We start from the raw sequence: 22,545 nt of genomic DNA, 5'->3' as shown, positions 1-22,545 counted from the left end.
AACAAAAAAAGAAAATAAAAGAATACAAAATCATTTTTAGAAAAACCAAGTATACATTCAAGATGAAGCATGACTTCAGAAGAATTAGTTGAATGAATTTTATAAATGTGGATCCTTTTCTGTTTCACTGATTTGTCTATTCTTGTGCCAATACTATACTGTTTTATAAAAGAACTAGTTTTTATATTCTGTAGGAAAAGACCCCCTCAATGTTTTTTCAAACTTTTCTTGGCTACTGTTAAAACATCTCCTCTTGCAGACAAATTTTAAAATAAGCTTATCACAGTCTACTTTACAAAATCTCAATGTGATATTAATCAGAATTGCACTGAATTTTTGCATTACTCTGGGACAACTTCTACAGCATGGAGGAGCTCTACATAAAAACATGACATACATCAAATTTATTCAGATATACACTTTTGTATCAGAAGTCTGCAAAGTACTGTTCATGGGGAAAATCTAGCCCATAGCCTGTTTCGTAGGGTCAACAGCTAAGAATAGTTTTTACATGTTTTTGAAAGGTTGTTAAAAAAAAAAAAAAAAAAGAGGAAGAGGGAAGGGGAAAGTGAAGACGGAAAGGAAAGGAGGAGAGATAAGGACATGTGGCCCATAAAGCCTAACAATATTTACTTTTCTGCTCATTTACAGAAAAAGTCTGCTCCCTCTTCTATACAAAACTATGAATTATTTTTGTATGGGATCTTGCAGCAGGCATCCTTAATCATGTTGACTTTTTTCAATTCATTATCTGTTTTTCCATGTTTCAATTTCACATTGTCTTCATTTAACGAATTTTGATGTTTTCATCTTTGTACCATAAAGGTTCTCAAAGCTGATGCTTGCTATCAACTTAGATTAGCTGGCATTTTCCACCTCCTTTGTAAAATGTACTAATGAACGCCATGACAAACTTGATGATCATGGTGAAAAGTTGGTTCTATCTGTATACTTCTAATATTTTCACCCACTAGTATTCCTATTTTAAGGATTACTATTTTTGTTTATTTAAACATCAGAAATGGGTATTGAAATCACAAAGGTACCTTCAGCATCTGTTGCTATAATTTTATGTACTCATTTTTCTCCTACAGCTTGTTAGCATAGTAAATTATGTTACTAGATTCCTTAACATTGAAATAATTGAACCATTGTGTCATACTAAAAGTAAATCCTAGCTGGTCACAAAGTATTAGTATTTTTTAAATTAATAAACTTCATTTTTTCAGAGCAGTTTTAGATTTATAGCAAAACTGAAGAAACATTACACAGTTCCTATGTCCCTGTTGTTGCCACACATGCATAACCTTTCCCAATATCACCATTCTACAAAAGAGGCGTATTCTTGACTTTTTTTTTGGATTAATAAATCAATGTTTTTAAATAAAACTAAAGTTTCATAGTGTTTGTACACATGGACACACCTTCTTCATCCATTGTTGGCATTACGGTAACCCTACCCCAGTAGAATGAGCTGGCAAGTTTTCTACCCTTTCTAGAGATTTAGAACAATTTACATAACAATAAGCATTAATCTATTCTTTGAAAGCTTGGTAGAATTAACCCATAAAGCCTTCAAAGGCCTGGAGCACTAATTAAAAATACATCTTTATGGTGGCTCATGCCTGTAATCCCAGCACTTTGGGAGGCCAAGGCAGGTGGATCACTTGAGGTCAGGAGTTCAAGACCAGCTTGGCCAACATGGTGAAACCCCGTCTCTACTAAAAATATAAAAATCAGCTGAGTGTGGTGTCATGCACCTGTAATCCCAGCTACTCAGGAGGCTGAGGCAGGAGGATTGCTTGAACGCGGGAGGCAGAGGTGAGCTGAGATGGAGCCACTGCACTCCAGCCTGGGTGACAAAGTGAGACTCTCTCAAAAAGAAAAAAGAAATACATTTTTTTTTTTTGTTACTTTCTTCTCAGACCAATCTATTTTTGAAAGAAAGAAAAAAGAAAAGAAAAGGAAACGAGTCATCAATATGGTACTATGGTACAGGCCATGGCTTAGGGAATTCTTAGGCCTTGTGTTGAGGTTTTGAAGAACATTGCATGTTCCAATACACCCTGATAAGCAAATAGGCAGTTTACAGAAGGGAGTCCTCAAAACCACACTCTGTCCTACTTCAGGAACTCTGAGAGGAAATCCAAGAATGGTGCATTGGGTGACATCTGAATTTTTAGGGGACGTATCTTCCTAATGGTCTGACTCTGAAGGTGGAGACTAAGATCTCCAGGGCCTGCTCACGTGGCTCACACATGCTGGTCAAAAGAATCGGGTCAGTTTTGTGCTCTAAATGTTGAAAGGACAAGACTTCAGGTGCTCAGACATGGAGATGACTTCATTAAACTCCCAGCTCTTGATTTTGGAGAAAAGGCTGCTGAACTGCCAGATCTTTTTGTGGACTCTCCAGGAGAAGCCTCCATAAGAAATAAATACATCTTTACTTTTTTGATTTTTTCTGAGGTTACTAGCTTCAGGTTTTACACATTTTTTTTTTTTTTTTTTTTTTTTTTTTTTTTTTTTTGAGATGGAGTCTCACTCTGTCACCCAGGATTAAGGGCAGTGGTACAAACTCAGCTCACTCCAACTTCTGCCTCCCAGGTTCAAGTGGTCCTCCTGCCTCAGCGTCCTGAGTAGCTGGGATTACAGGCATCCACCAGCGCGCCTGGCTAATTTTTGTATTTTTGGTAGAGAAGGGGTTTCACCATGTTGGCCAGGCTGGTGTTGAACTCCTGACCTCAAGTGATCCACCCGCCTTGGTCTCCTAAACTGCTGAGATTATAGGCATGAGCCACTGCACCTGGCTAGGTTTTATGCTTCTTAAGACAATTTTGGGCCAAGCACGATGGCTCATGGCTATAATCCCAGCATGTTAGGAGGCCGAGGCAGCCGGCTCACTTGAGGTTGGGAGTTCAAGACCAGCCTGGCCATCATGGTGAAACCCTGTCTCTACCAAAAATACAAAAATTAGCTGGGTGTCCTGGTAGATGCCTGTAATCCCAGCTACTCCAGAGGCTGAGGCAGGAGGATCGCTTGAACCTGGGAGGTGGAGACTGTAGTGAGACGAGATCGTACCACTGCACTCCAGCCTGGGTGACAGTGAGACTGTCAAAAAAAAAAAAAAAAAAGACAATTTTGGTCACTGTCTTTTGCCTTCTTATCTATAGTTCTAATTCTTGATGCTGTTCTTTGATCTTGTCTTCTTGATAAGACGTGTTAAGTCTGAGGCTATTTTATACCATTCTTCGAAATATATAGCTTTGGTTTTTCTAAATCTACAGTCTATTAGTTTTATTTATCTACTTTATTGACTTATATTTTAATTTATTTTTCTTTTCTTCTTTTTGAGATGAAGTCTCACTGTCACTTAGGCTGGAGTGCAGTGGTGTGAACTCGACTCTCTGCAACCTCCACCTCTGGAGTTAAGTGATTTTCCTGCCTCAGCCTCCAGTGTAGCTGGGATTACAGGCACATGCCGGCATTCCCAGTTAATTTTTTTATTTTTAGTAGAAATGGGGTTTTACCATGTTGGAGAGGCTGTTTCCAACACCTGACCTCAGGTGATCTGCCCACCATGGCCTACCAAAGTGCTGGGATTACAGGCGTGAGCCACTACACCTGGCCTAATTTATATTTTAAATAATATTTTCTTCTACTTTTATTAGGTGTTTATAAATTATTTTTCTCTACCTCTCTGAGCAGAATACATAAGTCAATAAAGAATAAAAATAAATACATTTATTTGGAAAAAAATTTAAGACTACAAATTTTCTTCTAAGAAATGCTTTGGTTATATTCTAAAGATTTCAGTTTATTGTGTGCTTACTGCCATGTTTCTATGTAGCTTATAAGTTTATTTTTAATACCTTTAAAAAATAATTTTCTAAATAATTCTTTGGTTAAATTTCCAAGTGTTCAGAATGGGATGAGAGAGAACAGCTATCCTTCCATAGTTATTTTCTAGTTTTACTGAACGGTAATCAGGGGATGTGGCCTGCGTCTCCTCTTTTTTAGATGCTCCAGCTATTTTGTGGCTGATCAGTATTGCAAATACTCCAAGGGTATCTGAAAACAATCTGTGTTCTCTGATCACTAGGTAAAACATTCTGTGATATCTAGCTAAATAAGTTTGTGTTGTTCAAATCCTTATTCTTTTTAAAATCTGATTTGAGATTTTGGGCAATGCTATGAGTTATTCACTAGCCATTCCATAAATTCCCTTTCTGTGTGAACCTGCAAAATGTGGTTTATTTTGCTTGCAAATATAAAACCTAACCAGTACATCCTTATCTTGAGCTCTTTACCTCTCACTTAGCTAGTTAGCTTCAATACTTCTTCCAATACTTTTCTCAGAAGGGCTACATGTGATTGTTTCCTTGCAATACCCAAATGAATGATGCCTTGAAATGCAATTTTCTCTCCCTCTCATTTGCAAACCTCATGATATTATCTTCTAATTTTGTGTTGCCGAAAAAAATTAATGGCATTCTGATTCTCCTTTTCTAAGTAACTTGTTATAGACACCAGCTGGGATAGTTATCTCTGCCATATGGTCTCTAGCTCTCTTTTCATGGCAGCAGAAGAGTTCCCAGCCACAATAATAGAGAGCAAGTTCCAAAGCACAAACATTTTTCTATCCTCTGCTAACATCACATTTGCTAATGTCCCACAGGCTATAGCAAGTCATATGGCCACATACAGATTACAAGGAAGGAAAACAGACTCTACCTCTTGATGGGAGGAGCTACCAAGTCACACTGCAAAAGGGTGTACATTTATGAATAGAAATAATTTATGGTTATTTTTTGTAATATACTATACTGCTTCTCTTTGAAAGTCTGTAAATTCTTTTACATTGATGTTCTTTCTTTTTTCTTTTTTACTGTTTTAAGACAAACTTATTATTACACAGTCACTCATTCAGGAGCCAGTGAGACATCAAGGCAGCAGAAAGGAAGGTAGAATGGAGTGGGCCCTGCAAAGGACCAAAGACAAATAGCCACAGTTATGAAATTTTGTTTTATTCTAATAAAGACTAATGTATGCCTGATAGCCTAGTGATAATACATGTTTAGCACATTATAACATTTTTAGAAAGCATGTATCATTCAAATAAGGGCATTATATAGCTGGAGACTTCAACACCCCAATTTCAGCAGTGGAGAGATCTTCCAGACAGAAAAATCAACAAAGAAACATCAGACTTAATCTGCACTATAGATCAAATGGATCTAACAGATATTTATAGAATATTTCATCCAAGAGCTGTAGAATACACATCCTTTTCCTAGCACATGGATCATTCTCAAGGATAGACCATATGCTATGTCATGAAATAAGTCTTAAAACATTTTAAAAAACTGAAACAGTATCAAGCATTTTCCCTGACCACAATGGAATGAAACTAGCAATTAATAACAAGATGAATTTTGGAAACCATACAAATACATGGAAATTAAACAATATGCTCCTGAATCACCAGTGGGTCAGTAAAGACATTAAAAAGAAAGCTGAAAAGTTTCTTGAAACAAATGATAATGATAATATCCACAAACATATGGGACACAGCAAAAGCAGTACTAAGAGCAAAAGTTTATAGCTATAAGCACCTACATCAAAAAAGAGGAAAAATCTTAAATGAATAATCTAATGATGTATCTTAAAGAACTAGAAAAGCAAGAGCAGACCAAATCCAAAATCAGTAGGAGAAATAACAAATATCAGATAAGAAATAAAACTGAAATAAAAAAAAAAACACAAACGATCAACAAAACAAAAAGGTTTTTTTTTTTTTTTGAGATGGAGTTTCACTCTTGTTACCCAGCCTGGAGTGCAATGGCGTGATCTCAGCTCACCGCAACCTCCACCTCCTGGGTTCAGGCAATTCTCCTGCCTCAGCCTCCCGAGTAGCTGGGATTACAGGCATGCGCCACCATGCCCAGCTAATTTTTGTATTTTCAGTAGAGACGGGGTTTCACCATGTTGACCAGGATGGTCTCGATCTCTTGACCTCATGATCTGCCTGCCTTGGCCTCCCAAAGTGCTGGGATTACAGGTGTGAGCCACCGTGCCCAGCCCAAAACACTGTTTTTTTGAAAAGTTAAAACAAAACTGACAAACCTTTGGTTAGACTAAGAAAAAAAAAGAGAAGATCCAAATAAATAAAATCGGAAATGAAAAATGAGACATCACAGCAGATACTGCAGAAATTCAAAGGATCATTAATGGTTACTATGAGCAACAATTAATATATGCCTATAAACTGGAAAATCTGGAAGAAATGAACAAATTTCTAGATACATACAACGTTACCAAGATTGAAGCAGGAAGTAATACAAAACTTGAACATATCAATAACAAATAAATGAGATTGAAGCTATAATAAAAAGTCTCCCAGTAAAGAAAAGCCTGGAAGCTGATGGCTTCACTGATGAATTCTACCAAATATTTCTTTCAAGAGGAACTAATACCAATCCTACCAAAACTACTCCAAAAAACAGAGGAGGGGGGAATACTTTCAAACTCATTTGATGAGGCTAGCATTACCCCAATACCAAAATCAGACAAAGACACATCAAAAGAAGAAAACTACAGGCACCAAATCTCTGATAAACATTCATACAAAAATTCTCAACACAACAAAGTATTAGCAAATCAAATTCAACAACACATTAAAAAGATAATTCATCATGACCAAGTGGGATTTATCCATGGAATGCAAGGATGGTTCAACATACACAAATCAACCAAAGTATTAGGAAATCAAATTCAACAACACATTAAAAAGATAATTCATCATGACCAACTCGGATTTATCTATGGAATGCAAGGATGGTTCAACATACACAAATCAACCAATGTGGTACAGCATTATCAACAAAATGAAGGATAAAAACTATATAAACATTTCAGTCAACACTGACAAAGCATTTGAAAAAATTCAACATCCTTTCATGATAAAAACCTTAAAAAAATTGGGGATAGAAAGAACATACCTCAACATAATAAACGCCATATACAAGAGACCCATAGCTAGTATCATATTGAAGGGGGAAAAACTGAAAGCCTGTCCTCTAAAATCTGGAACACAACCAGGATGCTCATGTTCACCACTGTTATTCAACTTAGTACTGAAGTCCTAGCTAGAGCAATAAGACAAGAGAATGACACAAAGGGCATCAAGAACTGGAAAGGGAGAATTTAAACCATTCTTGTTTGCAGACAATATGATCTTATATTTGGAGAAACCTAAAGACTCCACAAGGAAACTATTAGAATGGATAAATTCAGTAAAGTTGCAGGACGCAAAATCAATATACGAAAATCAGTAGCATTACTATACACCAACAGCACAACAATGTGAAAAAGAAACAAAAGGGCCGGGCATGGTGGCTCATGCCCATAATCCCAGCACTTTGGGAGGCCGAGGCGGGCAGATTACCTGAGGTTAGAAGTTTGAGAACAGCCTGACCAACAAGGCAAAACCTTGTTTCTACTAAAAATAGAAAAAAAGTAGTTGGGTGTGGTGGTGTGCACCTGTAGTCCCAGCTACTCAGGAGGCTGAGGTGGCAGAATTGCTTGAACTCGGGAGGTGGAGATTTCAGTGAGCCAACATCACGCCACTGCACTCTAACCTGGGTGACAGAGAGAGACTCTGTCTCAAAACAAAAAAACAGAAATAAAGTAAGTAATCCCATTTACAGTAGCCACACATAAATTAAGTAACCAAGAATTAACCAGAGAAGTGAAAGATGTCTATAATGAAAACTATAAAACACTGATAAAAGAAATTGAATATGACACCAAAAAGTGGAAAAGCATTTCATGTTTATGGATTGGAAGAGTTAGTATTGCTAAAATATCCATAATTCTCAAAGCAATCTACAGATTCCATGTAATCCCTATCAAAACACCAACGACATTCTTCACAGAAGTAGAAAAAATTAGCCTAAAATTTATATGAAATCACACAAAAAAACAGAAGAGCCAGAGTTATCCTAAGCAAAAAGAATGAAACTGGAGGAATCGCATTACCAACTTCAAATTATAATACAGAGCTATAGTAACCCAAACAGCATGTACTGGCATAAAAACAGACATACAGACCAATGCAACAGAATCCAGAATCCAGAAGCAAATCAACACACCTACAGTGAACTCATTTTCAACAAAGGTGCCAAGAATATACACTGGAGAAAAGATAGTCTGTTCAATAAGTGGCGCTGGGATCCCTATGCAGAAGAATCAAACTAGACCCCTATCTCTCATCATATGCAAAAATCAAATCAAAATGAATTAAAGACTTAAATCTAAGACCTCAAACTAGGAATTGATTACAACAAAACACTGCAGGAATTTCCCCAGGACACTGGTCTGGGCAAAAATTTCTTTAGCAATATCCCATAAGCACAAGCAACTAAAACAAAAGACGGACAAATAGGGTCACATCAAGTTAAATAGAAATAAAAGATCAGGCATGTCTGGGGAGTATTCCCTTGGCATAAATAACAAACATAATTAGCAAACAGGTATAGGCATAAAAAGAATTTACATAATACATTAACAGGAATCAGAAAAATGACTTTCCTGAAAGAGATCTTTATTTCTGATCACATTGATACCTGGTAGCATTCACTGCCACCCTATTTTAAGGGGAAAGAACTCTGCTGGTGTCATCTGAGCAACCATTTAAAAGTCTTAATCATTTTAGATTTCTTAGTGGGGCAATGAGGATGCATACTTGTGTACTGTGACTTGGTAGGAGAAGTGGGACAATATGAGAGGTGATGGTAAAACTCCACTGTCTTTTATGGCATATATTCCCATATGCTCATTGATAACTATAGCAAATTGAAAATTCTGTAAACTGATGGTATGTTTAACAACCAAATAATACAGCATATATGGCTAGCTTATAAATTTCTTAGTGTAAAGGCAGCAATGAATTTGTATCTTGCAACAGATCTGTAAATCCAGCTGCTTTTTTTCTGGGATTTTATAGATATGATGTCTCACAAAACCATGTTCCACAGGGCTAGAAATATCTCCATGCAAAAACTTATGAGATATTTTCCCAAATGACATGTAACTTTTAAAAACTTTCTCCAGAAAAATATGAAAATTTTATCAACCACTTATTCTTCTGAAGAAGAATATTAATTGCTCTTTTAATTTTGCTCTAACAGATGTTTTAAAAGTTTAGACACCGCTGATGTTTCTGAATTGCACATTTCTAGAAGGTAACTGGATAAAACACATTAGATGATTTCAAAAGATGGATCAGTACCTGACTCATTTGGCAAATCATTAGTATCCAGAATAAAATTTGTAAAAATAATATTTTCCAAAGAATTTATACATGCATACATTCTTAGGAAAAGGAGCTTCTAAATCCAAGGACAAGGACATTCTGCTCATCTTACTAGTTATAATCATTTCTCCTCATGGAGTAACTGGGGCTTTCTGATTTATTTTGTGGAACTTTAGTTTGTAGGAAAGCATATACATAGGGTTAAATCTTGTTGGTTTCTGCTCTGGAGAATGTTTCCAACATCCCTTTTTTCCTGGTAATGTTCAAGGACTGGCTCCATAAGTCTTCAGTCTCTCGATAACTGTGTCTCTGGTCTATCATCCTCAGGCTGAATGAGAGGCTTCCCAGTCAGATCAGCAATGTCAACAGTTTGGGGAGGGTTAAATTCAATGTAGTAGACTCAGCCATTGGCTAGATGAACAACAAGCAGTGAAGTGTTTTTTAAATGACCTCCAAGGGCACATGCAAGTTAATCACTGTATCTGTCTGTTAAACTCATCTAGGGCTTCTGCCTATGGCAGTGTCCTTGGAAAACCAGCTCTATTAGGTGAGATTTTTCGGTTCATGAAGGGCCAAGTCATAACGCCATTTGGGATGAGTTTCCCTTGGTCAAGAAAAGCCTTGGCTACATACCAATTTCTGTGCCCTGTACCAAGTTGTCCTGGAGCAGTGCCTGCTAGAGAGGCACTCCAGCTTGAAGTGCTTAGTGATGTACAATAACACAGTGCCCTTGCCTAATCCCAGGGCTGGGGCCGTAATGATCACTGCATGCAGTAGCTGTGGGGATGCCCCCGCAACCATGGACAGAGGCCAAGGCCGTGCCAACCGTAGGGCTTTGGTCTGGCCTGGGCGCTCACCTGATCCACAGCCAGGGTACCAGGTGGCAGAAAGCACTTTTAATTCTATTTTTCCAAGTTAATCAGTGCTTTCCTTTCCCTCTATAAAATGTGCTGGCTTAGAAACAACTCAAACATTCACCAATTAGTAAATGGATAAACACATTTTGGTATATTCATGCACTGGAATGTTATTGAGCCATAAAAATAAATGAAGTACTGATAAATGCTACAATACGAATGAACCCTAAAAACACTGTGTTCAAAGAGGCCAGATACAAAGGGCCACCTTTCATGATTCCATTTATATGAAACACTCAGAATTGGCATATTTATAGGGGCAGAAAGCAGATTCATGGTTGCCAGGGCTGATAGAGGAGGAAAGGGGAGTGACTGCTAATGGATGTCAGAGTTTCTTTTGGGACCTGCTAACTGTAGGGTCACTTTTTTAAATTGTGGTAAAACACACATAAAACTTACCGTTAGTGACATTTACTATATTCATAAGGTTGTACCACAGTCACCACTATCTAGTTCCACAATATTTTTATCACCCCACATGTAAGCTCTCTTTTGGTCTTTGAAGGTGAAAAATATCACTAGAATATATCTGGGGGAGGAATATCTTAGTTCATCAATCAGGTTTAGTACTCAGTATAACTTAGTCTGAAAGTTAGTTTTATTTTATTTTATTTTATTTTATTTTTATTTTTTTTATGCCCAAAGAAGTTGTCTTATTTGATTACTGCTTTCTCCATCTGTTCCTTCTGGAACTCCTACAGTTCCTGTATCTTCCTTCCCTGTCTTTTACCTTCTCACTAGTGGCTTCCTTTTCTTTGCATTTCTGTTTTGTATCATGAGGCAACTTTCTGTTTGATCTTCTTAAGTTTGATTTTTAAGAGTATCCATTCTATTTTTTAATTCAATTGAAAGTCAAAAACTGTAAAACCATGTTTTTCCCCCTTCAAGCATAGGGTATTTTTAAGTTCCCTTTTTTTTTTGAGACAGAGTCTCACTCTGTAGCCCAAGCTGGAGTGCAGTGGCGCAATCTCAGCTCACTCAATGCAACCTCTGCCTCCTGGTTCAAGTGATTTTTTCCACCTCAGCCTCTGGAGTAGCTGGGCCACCATGGCCAGTTAATTTGTTCCCTTCTATTTCTTACATTAAATTTGCCTTACAGGAGCCATTGATTTTGGCTGTTTAGCTTGGTTTTCCGTTCCTCAAACTACTGGATTTTTTTCTTTCTTTCTTTTTTTTTTTTTTGAGACAGGGTCTCACTCTGCCCTGTCAGGCAGGCTGGAGGGTAGTGGTGCAATCTTGGCTCACTGCAACCTCCTCCAGTTCAAGCGATTTTCCCACATCAGGAGTAGCTGGGACTATAGGGGTGTGCCATCACGCCTGTGCTTGGCTAATTTTTGTGTTTTTTGGAAGAGATAGGGGTTTCACCATGTTGGCCAGGCTGGTACTGGGTTTCTTTTAATTTTTTATATGATCTGTGCCCGATTCCATCAGCTGCCACTGGTTCCTTTAGCAGTTGTGGAGTCAGCAGAGAATTGACAGGTGGTGAAAGCTAAGATAGGAATTCTTCAGTCAGCTGACAAAGACAGCCATCTCAGGGCTAAACAGAAAGCAAGCTGAAGCAGTTTCCCTAGTTACTGGGCTATGTGACTTGGCTTACCTGGCTGGGCCACTGTCTTTGCCACAAGCTTAGCCATGAATTAGGCAACTTTCTAGGCTACTGTACTGTCCTTCCTCCCAGCTTTGTAAATAATGAGGTCAGAAGGTATCCAGAGGCAAAACTGCTAAATTGTCTCCTCAGAAGCCCAAAGGCTAAGATGCATAGACTCACTCCAGGTTCCACACTATGCTTTGCACCGCCACATCTACTCCCTACCTATATTTCAGCCATTTTTCTTTGTAGCTGAACCACCCAGGAGGAAATTTAGATTGCCAGGGAGTTATAGAAACATACATAAGCCATCATCTTTAAAAACTTCATTAAGGTAATTCTCTTTTTATAGTATATTGTCTGAAGATACTTATTTATATAATGGAAGCTTAAATCTTATGAATATAAATCTTATTGATGAGTGCAGCCCCAACTATGGCCCAGAGAGATGGAAAGACTCATGCCAGAGTATCTCTGTTGTATAGGTGGGATTAGAGATTGGCCTTTTATTTCTTAACACAGGGATCTTTTCAATACATAGACCCATGGCTACCTTTAAAAATTCCATCAGCTCACACCTGTAATCCCTGCACTTTGGGAGGCCAAGGCGGGCGGATGGAGACCATCCTGGCCAACATGGTGAAACCCTGTCTCTACTAAAAAACACAAAAATTAGCTGGGAGTGGTGGCGCATGCCTGTAGTCCCAGATACTTAAGAGGCTGAGGCAGGAGAATTGCTTGAACCTGGGAGGCAGAGGTTGCAGTGAGCCGAGATCATGCCACTGCACTCCAGCCTGGCGCCTGGCACCTGGTGCCTGGCAACAGAGCGAGACTCTGTCTCAAAAAATAAAAAAATAAATAAAATTCCATCAGTATATTCACCTGCATAGCTGTTTCTTCTCCTGCTCCATCTAGTCCAATTCCTTTTCTGGATATTAGGCTAAGTCTGTTTATTTCCTTCACCTCACTTTTATTTCCTCCTGAAGTTTATTCTGTTTATTTCCTACCTGCCTTTCAAGATCTCTCTCTCTCTGTGCTTACAGTGAGGGGGTATGCGGAAGGAGTAGTAAAGTGTTTAGGAGGGAAGCCTAGGAAAAGTAAGGACAGAGGACATTTGCCAAAATTCTGAAGCATCTCCAGGAGCCCTTTGCCCCAGGCTTTGCCTTCTTGTCATTAGCACCCCTCATCTTTTCCCCTGGGTCAAGTATCTTAGCACTGACTCGATTCTCTGACCCCTCTTTATATTCTCCTTCATTCTACTTTTCTTTCCTCCCTGCTTTCCTAGCACTTCTATTCCAGTGCTCTTCCCTTTCTTTAAAGCCTCTGAATCACAGCAAGGGTAGGAAAATGGAATTAGAGTAGTCCCCCCATCCATGGTTTTACTTCTCTGTGCTTCAAAAACATTAAATGGAAAATTCCAGAAATAAACAATTCATAAGTTTGAAATTGTGTGCTGCTCTGAGTTGTGTGATAAAATCTTACATAATCCTGCTCCATCCTGCCTGGGACATAAATCAACCCTTTGCCCAGCATAGTCACGCTGTATAACCTACCTGCCTGTCTGTCACTTAAGTAACGGTTCTGGTTATGAAGTGGACTACCCTAGTATTGCAGTGCTTTGTTCAAGTAACCCTTATTTTACTTAATAACGGCCCCAAAGTACAAGAGCAGCGATGCTGGCATATTGTTATAATTGTTCTATTTGATTACTAGTTCTTGTTGCTAATCTTTTGCTGTCTAATTTAGAAATTAAACTTCATCATAGGCATATATATATATAGACTCAAAACAGTGTATATATAGGATTCAGTACTATCTGCAGCTTCAGGGATCCAGCAGCTTCAGGGATCCACTGGGGATGGGATCCTGGAACGTATTCTGCAGATGAGGGTGGGCTAGTAGACAAAGATCTGGACATTCATTCATGTGCCACTAAGAATCATCAGACAGTGAAAAGCATACCACACTCTGGAAGGCTCTGATCAACTTTTTATGCTTCTCCTATTGCAAAACACAAAATATTAATAGCTTCAAAATGAATGGCTACAGCAATCCCTCAGTATCTTAATTTATAGACTAGGGTTATGTTTTCTAGTATAAAACAGCATTCTGACAACATAGGGAGGCAGCAAGGTATAGCAGCTAAGAATTAGATTGAGTTCCAACCCCAGCTCCTTCATATACTAGCTATGTGATCTCACTCAAGTTATGTAACTATAAGTTGCCTCATCTGTGATAGACCTTAGCATAAGAGCTTAAATAAAACATTCATATTCATGTTACTATCACATGCAATCCTTATTCCTTGTCTTAAATCCATGAAAAACCATCATAAATGCCATTTCGTGTTTTAGAAAATGTTGATATAATGTTTAATAAGCTTGCTGCTGCCCAGGTTAATATGCATCTAAGCTCCTCTTAAATTTTATTACCAAAAAATGTTTTAGTGGACAATATCTTTACGGTTAAATGAGGATACTTGTAACCAGCCTTTTAAAATATTAAATTACACCTTGAGGATAAAACACACACACACACACACACACACACACACACATACACATACACACACACACACGCACATACACATACCAGGAATCTGATATTTCTTACCAAGACAGTTTGAAGCATCAACTTGTTCTTTCAAAAAATCAACACACATTTTCTTCACAGGTTCAATCTGATATTGGTTTGCTGCATCCAACAAAGACTGAACATTGTTGCTATTCACGGAAATTCTGCAAATAAGTTAGAGGAAATATCAATTACCCATGATTTTTTGTTTAAATGTTACTGTGGAATGTATTCTAACAGCCCCTGAAATTAAACATAAAATTAAACTTTCAGTCCTTGAATTAGTATGGCATAGGATACTCACACTCTTCCATCCTTGCAGTTTTTCATTCTGAAGAGTTCGTAGCGCACCAATTTGTTACAACAATGCTTTGCCATGGTAGACACCAATATTACTTTTTTGAAATAAAAACAATCTTTGTTGACTCACCTAGCAGTATAAGCAAATTCCACAAGTTGTTCAATAATATCAGGTTCAGCATCTTTGAGTTCTACTTCAAAAGACTTTGATTCAAGCATGTTAGCTATAATCAAGAGAAGAAACATACATGGAATGTGTCATCTTCCTAGCTTTTACAGCAGTTAAGAACTTAAGGCCACAGAACAGTGAAGAGATTGAAAAAGTGGTCAGTTGATAATTAAAGGAAAAAAATGTGCTTTCATTAGACCTAAAGGCCTGATGCCTTTATTGTTATTGTTAAATGTGGAGAAAAATAACAGGACCATTCTGTCTGGAAGAAAATACCCCAGCAAGCCCAACATTCCTATAGTAAATGCAAATTAATTCTCTACATAAAATGTGCCTTAAATTAAGCTAAGAAAAGAGTGAATTAGTGTATTTTTTTAAAGCCCATATTAACAGAGACATAAAACTAAATTTTGGGTTTTTCCCAAGCTCATAAAATAGCATTAAGTAAAGGAAATAGGACTTGGACCCAGTTCTTAACACCAAATCCAAGGTTCTTTCTAGCACAATAAGCTGTATCTTTTTTTTTTTTTTTTTTTTTAAGTTTAGCTTGCAGGCTCAAACGTCATAACATTTATCTACTTCTCTGCCTTTCTACCTGAGGTTAAAAAGAAAACCCTGGGCTTCCCCCACTCCCCACCCAGGTTGGAGTACAGTGGCATGATCTTAGCTCACTGCAACCTCTACCTCAACCCTGGGCTTTTAAGTAGAAGCTGTACCTCCATCAAGAAAGGAATCAGGCCTTTAGGTCTAATGAAAGGACATTTTTCCCTTTGATTATCAGCTGACCACTTTTTCAATCTCTTCACTGTTCTGTGGCCTTAAGTTCTTAGCTACTTTAAAAGCTAAAAAAATGACATATTCTCTTAGATTTTACTTCATTCTCATAGAAGAAATAACGGCATGTTTTACTACCTTAAGATACTTACTTGTGAACATTAAGTTAAAAAAATGACTGGCTGCAGCAAGAACAACACGATGAGCAGGTATCTTTCTTTCCTGGACCATGAGGATCACATCACACAGTGTTTTCTAATCAAAGGAAAAATATAGAAAATAAGTAGAGGCTCACTAGCCTAGCTTGGCAATATATATTAAAAAAGTGCTTGCCAAATGCCTTATTTCTATTTTCTATTTAAAGCCAATCTTTTTCCAGCACAGAATTTCTTGTTAAGATATATTTAGGAAGGACTTACAGAGTTGCTGCTATTTAGTATAAAAATTTGGCACTAAGTTTCCAAGTCAAGAGGAAAGAAAAAGTTCCACATAATCAGAAACAAAGAAGTCTACTAATCCTTCAGAGAAGTCTTTTTTTTTCCTGACACAAATTCTAAGATAATTTCTCATGGTAAACTTTTCTGGGGAAATTAAATGACATCATCGCAGTGCCCCTGATAGTTTTTCAAACACAGCAATTAGTTTTTATAGGATTTATTTTAAATTATTTATCCTTTGTGAAATCCACAATATATACTGCATTTCCTAAGAAAGTAGCATTCACAGACCTAACCTGAAACAGAAACAACTCAGAATACAGAGAGTAGATGAACTAAATGTCCCTTTAGCAATCTTTCCTTAAATGATACTTCTCTCAAATGTACTTCTGATAGAAGTTGGATAGCAGCCAGTTTTAAATTGTGATTTCTGACCAAGGCCAAAATAGTATCACCCTAAGCTGCTTAAAAAAGGCAGCTCTGAGTAAATACTTAATTAAAATCTGGGGAAAATGGAATAATAAAGAAAAATATTTAAGGCTTACTAGAACCATTATAAATGAATATCAAGGAAAAACAAGTCCTTTTTGCCAAATAAAATTTTAATTTCTTAACAAAGTTAAAGATATAATAAAGGTCAGGCTTATAGAAAACTTAGCACATGCAATGTGTTAAGCACTGTCCTCAGCACTGGGAATATGAGGGAAATAATATATTCAGAGTAAAAAAAAAAATCACAAATCTACGACTGGCTTCATGGCTCAGTGGATTTGCAAATTTTTAGTATTTTACTAAAACTGTTAATATAATTTCTGATAAAGAAATCCCTGTTATTTCTTATTGTATTATTTTGTGAAAAAAAAATCAAAATAAAATAATAATGTTTAGAATGATAGATAGTAAGCCCCAAATAGCAGGCTAACAAATGAACAAAATTTCACTTTTACAGCTTATTTGAAGATTTTTAAATAAGGCCTACTGACTATTGTTTAAAACTTATATGCAGATTTATGGCTAAAGCTATGTTTATTCTCACGGTGTCTTCAATTTTTAAATTTTATTTCCTTTCATTTGGGGAGGGGGCACAGAGGCGGAGCTCTCAGGTGATTTTGCTACATACTACACAAAAAGATACCAAGTAGCAAAACCAAATTAACTATTTGGTTACCACCAAAAAGCAAGTGATCAAGTTGCCTTGGAGGTCGAGGGAGGGAGAGGAGAGGGAGAAAGGGGTGGGAAGTGAGAAATAAAGATGATAAAGCAGCAAGCAAATCAGATTATATCAGATCATAGGAAAGAAATCTATGGCTAGTGATGGGAACTTTTTTTTTTTTTGAGACAAAGTCTTGCTCTGTCCAGTCAGGATGGAATGCAGTAGCGTGTTCAGCTCACTGCAACCTCCACCTTCTGGGTTCAAGCAATTCTCCTGCCTTAGCCCTTAGCCTCCTGAGTAGCTGGGACTATGGGCACCCACCACCACACCTGGCTTTTTTTTTTTTTTTTTTGAGACGGAGTCTTGCTCTGTTGCCAGGCTGTAGTGCAGTGGGGCAATTTCAGCTCATTGAATCATTGCAACCTCCGCCTCCCGGGTTCAAGCGATTCTTTCGCCTCAGTCTCTTGAGTAGCTGGGATTACAGGCACGCACCACCACATCCAGCTAGTTTTTGTATTTTCAGCAGAGAGGGAGTTTCACCATGTTGGCCAGGATGGTCTCAATCTTGACCTCGTGATCCGCCCGTCTCGGTCTTCCAAATTTGCTGGAATTACAGGCGTGAGCTACCGCTCCTGGCCGGTCACGCCTGGCTAATTTATGTATATGTATGTGTGTGTGTGTATGTATGTGTATATGTATGTATGTATGTATATGTATATATATATTTAGACGAGGTTTCATCATGTTGGCCAGGCCGGTCTTGAACTCCTAACCTTGTGATCCACCTCCCTCGGCCTCCCAAAGTGCTGGGATTATAGGCATGAGCCACCATGCCTGGCCTACTAGGGATGGGAACTTCTTTTTTTTTTTTTTTTTTTTTTTTTTTTTTTTTTTTTGAGACGGAGTTTCGCTCTTGTTACCCAGGCTGGAGTGCAATGGCGCCATCTCGGCTCACCGCAACCTCCGCCTCTTGGGTTCAGGCAATTCTCCTGCCTCAGCCTCCTGAGTAGCTGGGATTACAGGCACGTGCCACCATGCCCAGCTAATTTTTTGTATTTTTAGTAGAGACAGGGTTTCACCATGTTGACCAGGATGGTCTCGATCTCTTGACCTCGTGATCCACCCGCCTCGGCCTCCCAAAGTGCTGGGATTACAGGCTTGAGCCACTGCGCCCGGCAGGATGGGAACTTCTATGAAACATAGGGCTAAACCAAAATACGGCAAAAACATCTCCAAGGCATACTCAACGACAGAGAGTTTATAAGTAGAATGACTTTATAGGCACTGAAGGAGGTTGAAGAAATGCAGATCTTTATATAACAACTGAGATTTAGTCTAAGATCAAACTCCAGCTGGATATTAATGTCTTGAGGAGTGGGGTGATTAAGTGGGAGAAATCTTTTGTACCCAGATGGTACATTTATTTGCCTGTACTACAATAGACTGATACGTTCCAATAATAATGGGACTGACCTATAGCAAAAGCCTCCTCCTGTTATCAGTATGCTCAAAAAAGGTACATCCAGACAAGAAATAGGGGCTGGGTGTGGTTGCTCACACCTGCAATCCCAGCACTTTTGGGAGGCCAAGGCAGGTGGATTGCTTGAGCCCAGGAATTTGAGACCAGCCTGGGCAACATGATGAAACTGTCTCTCAAAATAAATAAATAAATAAATAAATAAATAAAATTAGCCAGGTGTGGTGGTGCGTGCCTGTAGTCCCAGTAACCAAGGGAGGTAGGTAGTGCTGAGGTAAGAGGATCGAGGATCACTTGAGCCCCAGAGGCAGAGGTTGTAGTAAGTAGGGATTGTATCACTGTACGCCAGCCTGGGTAACACAATCAGACTCTGTCTCAAAAAAAAAAAGAAAGAAAAGAAAAGAAAGATACAAAGAAATAAAACAAAATGGGAAGAGACAGACACCAAGCAGAATTGAAGAATTTGAAAGGTAACAAATCCTTGGTGAGTTGAAGAGTGAGAAACCTAAAAACAAAAAACCTAACTTCTGAAGAATACATGTTCACTGGTTAAACCTGACGGAAAAAAATCCCTGCAATTCTTCTGTCCATGTCCCCTCCCATATTTACCCTTGTCTTTATGATATTTATCTGTATTATCTTTAGTCTCTTATAAACAGTATAGATTTTGTTGTGACTTAGTCTGAAGTTCTCATCATCTAAGATTACTGGTAGCATTTTATTTCAATCCTTTATACTTCTTGTAACATGTTTTATCGTATATGTGTCATCTTCTTGTATGCTATTATCATTTTTGCTGTCTTTTTTGCTTTGACAGTCGATGTGTCAGTTGCTATTTTGATCATTTTCTTTGCATATTTTTCTTCCTTTATACATTTTTCAAATATTTGTAAACTGAATCCAGAAGAGCATTAATCAAATATCACCCTAGGAATGCAAAGAGGGCTCAAGAACAATGATTCTATTAATGTGATTCATTATATCAGTAGGCTAAAAGAGAAAAGCTTAATGTAGAAAACCTTTAATAGATGCCAAAAGGGTGTGATAAATCAAAAATTCATTTCCTAAGACTCTTTAATAAATAAAATGATTTGTCTGTATGCTGAAGATCAACAGCAGTAAAAAATGGGCAAGTGATTGAGTCATTACACTAAAGCCTGGGCGACAGAGGGAGACCCCAATCTGAACAGACATTTCTCAAAACAAGACATGTAAACGTCTAACAAACATATGAAAAATTGCTCAACATCACTAATCATCAGGGAAATGCAAAGTAAAACGACAATGAGGTATCATCTCAACCCAGTTAGGATGGTTATTATTAAAGACAAAAATTAACAAATGCTGGTGAGGATATGGAGAAAGAGAACCAATTCCTCCTCCACCTTTTTTCTGAAACATGGTCTCACTCTGTCACTCCGGCTGAAATCCAGTGGCATGATTCCAGCTCACTGCAGTCTCAAACTCCTGGGCTTCAGAGATCCTCCTGTCTTAGTCCCCCAAGTAGCTGGAACTACAAGTGAGTGCCACCATGCTTGGCTAATCTTTTGTAGAGATGGAGTTTCACCATGTTGACCAGGCTGATCTTGAACTCCTGAACTCCAGTGATCCATCCACCTTGGCCTCCCAAACTGCGACGATTTGAGCCACTATGCCCACCCAGAAACAGGAACTTTTTTTTTTTTTTTTTTTTTTTTTGAGACGGAGTTTCACTCTTGTTACCCAGGTTGGAGTGCAATGGCACGATCTCGCTCACTGCAACCTCCGCCTCCTGGGTTCAGGCAATTCTCCTGCCTCAGCCTCCTGAGTAGCTGGGATTACAGGCACACACCACCATGCCCAGCTAATTTTTCGTATTTTTAGTAGAGACGGGGTTTCACCATGTTGACCAGGATGGTCTCGATCTCTTGACCTCGTGATCCACCCGCCTCGGCCTCCCAAAGTGCTGGGATTACAGGCTTGAGCGAAACAGGAACTTTTATAAGATGTTGGTGGGAGTGTAAACTAGTACAGCCAATATAGAGAACAGTATGGAAATTACTCAAAAAACTACATATGATCTAGCAATCTCACTGCTGGACATTTATCCATAGGAAAGGAAATCATTATAAAAAAGAGACATCTGCACCCCCATTTTTACTACAGCACTATTCACAACAGTCAAGATACAGAGTCAACCTAGGTGTCCAATGACAGATGAATAAAGAAATGTGGTATATATACACCATGGAATATCATTCAGCCATAGCAAATAATGAAATCCTGTCTTTCATGGCAGTATGGATGGAACTAGAAGACATTATGTTCGTTGAAATAAGCTAGGAACAGAAAGTTAAATACTACATGTTCTTACTCATATGTGTAACCTAAAAATGTTGACCTTATCCAAGTAAGAAGCAGAACAGAAGATACTAGAGGCTGGAAAGGAGTGGAGAAAGGGGAGGGGAAAAGAAGGGATAAGGAGAGGATTGCTAAAAGATACAAAATTACAGCTAGATGAGAGGAAAACCTTCTAGTAGTCTGTATCACTGTAGGATGACTACAGTTAACAATAATATTAGATTCAAGCTGGGAACAGTGGCTTATACCTATAATCGTCCCAGTACTTTGGTAGGCTGAGGCAGGATTGCTTGAAGCCAGGAGTTCAAAACCAGCTTGGGCAACATAGTGAAATCCTGGCTCTCCTAAAAATAAAAAATTAGTCAGCTGTGGTAGCACATGTCTGTAGTCCCAGCTACTTGAGAGGTTGAAATGACAAGATCACTTGAGCCCAGGAATTTGAGGTTGCACTGAGCTATCAGCCTGGGTGACAGAGCAAGACCCTGTTTCTCATAAAATGATAAACATTAGATTCCAGAAAGAAGATATTGAATGTTCCCAACAAAAAGATATAATAAATGTTAGAGAGAATGGATATACTAATTAGCCTGATTTTTTTTTTTTTTTTTTTTTTTGAGACGGAGTTTCGCTCTTGTTACCCAGGCTGGAGTGCAATGGCGCAATCTCGGCTCAACACAACCTCCGCCTCCTGGGTTCAGGCAATTCTCCTGCCTCAGCCTCCTGAGTAGCTCGTCTTACAGGCGTGTGCCACCATGCCCAGCTACTTTTTTGTATTTTAGTAGAGACAGGGTTTCACCATATTGACCAGGATGGTCTCGACCTCTTGACTTCGTGATCCACCCGCCTCGGCCTCCCAAAGTGCTGGGATTACAGGCTTGAGCCACCGCGCCCGGCCACCAGCCTGATTTGTTAACTATACATTATGTGTAATGAAACATCATTTTATACCCTGTAAGTACAACGACAATTTGTCGATTAAAGAATTTTAAAAAAAACAACCAAACAGCAGACATCACATGCAATGGTGAAACATTAGATGTGTTCTTGTTTCAAGCTTGAAACAAGGTATACGGGGCTGGGTGTGGTGACTCATGCCTGTAATCCCAGCACTTTAGGAGGTGGAGGGGGATAGGAGTTTGAGATCAGCCTGGGTAATATGGTAAAACCTATCTCTACCAAAAATACAAAAACATAGCAAAGCATGGTGGCACACATCTGTGGTCCCAGCTATTTGGGAGGCTGAGGTGAATGGATCACTTGAGCCCAGGGGCAAAAGGTTGCAGTGAGCTGAGATTGCACCACTGCACTCCAGCCTAGGTGAGAGAGTCACACTCCATCAAAACTAAATAAAATAATAAAATAAACCACATATACATATCCTTGTCATTACTCTTATTCAAACTTGCTCTGGAAATATAGCCAAATCAGTAAGAAGATAAAGATAAACCAACTTAACACTTACAGAAATAACAAGCAAAGTCAGTAAAATGGCCAGACACAAAT

The 22,545-nt window shown here is 38.4% G+C and overlaps 1 protein-coding gene and 1 pseudogene across 4 annotated transcripts in view; both read right to left on the bottom strand.

Moving 5' to 3' along the window:
* The window catches only part of KLHL7 (kelch like family member 7), a 70,088-nt gene that overhangs the window by 33,430 nt on the left and 14,113 nt on the right, over positions 1–22,545 (bottom strand). For all 4 annotated transcript variants that reach the window (XM_003935114.4, XM_010345670.3, XM_003935116.4 and 1 more), the window contains 3 exons: positions 15,788–15,890; positions 14,823–14,916; positions 14,432–14,556 (listed from right to left, as the gene is read on the bottom strand). In XM_003935114.4, coding sequence (XP_003935163.1) covers positions 14,432–14,556; positions 14,823–14,916; positions 15,788–15,890 — 322 coding nt within the window. The remainder of the gene's footprint in view (positions 1–14,431; positions 14,557–14,822; positions 14,917–15,787; positions 15,891–22,545) is intronic.
* LOC141580112 (GTP:AMP phosphotransferase AK3, mitochondrial pseudogene) lies at positions 4–14,425 on the bottom strand (annotated as a pseudogene).

Source organism: Saimiri boliviensis, chromosome 10 (genome assembly GCF_048565385.1).
Source record: "Saimiri boliviensis isolate mSaiBol1 chromosome 10, mSaiBol1.pri, whole genome shotgun sequence".
Lineage (NCBI taxonomy): Eukaryota > Metazoa > Chordata > Mammalia > Primates > Cebidae > Saimiri > Saimiri boliviensis.
The sequence above is the reverse complement of the archived record's forward strand: the minus strand, read 5'-3'. Positions and strand labels throughout refer to the sequence as shown.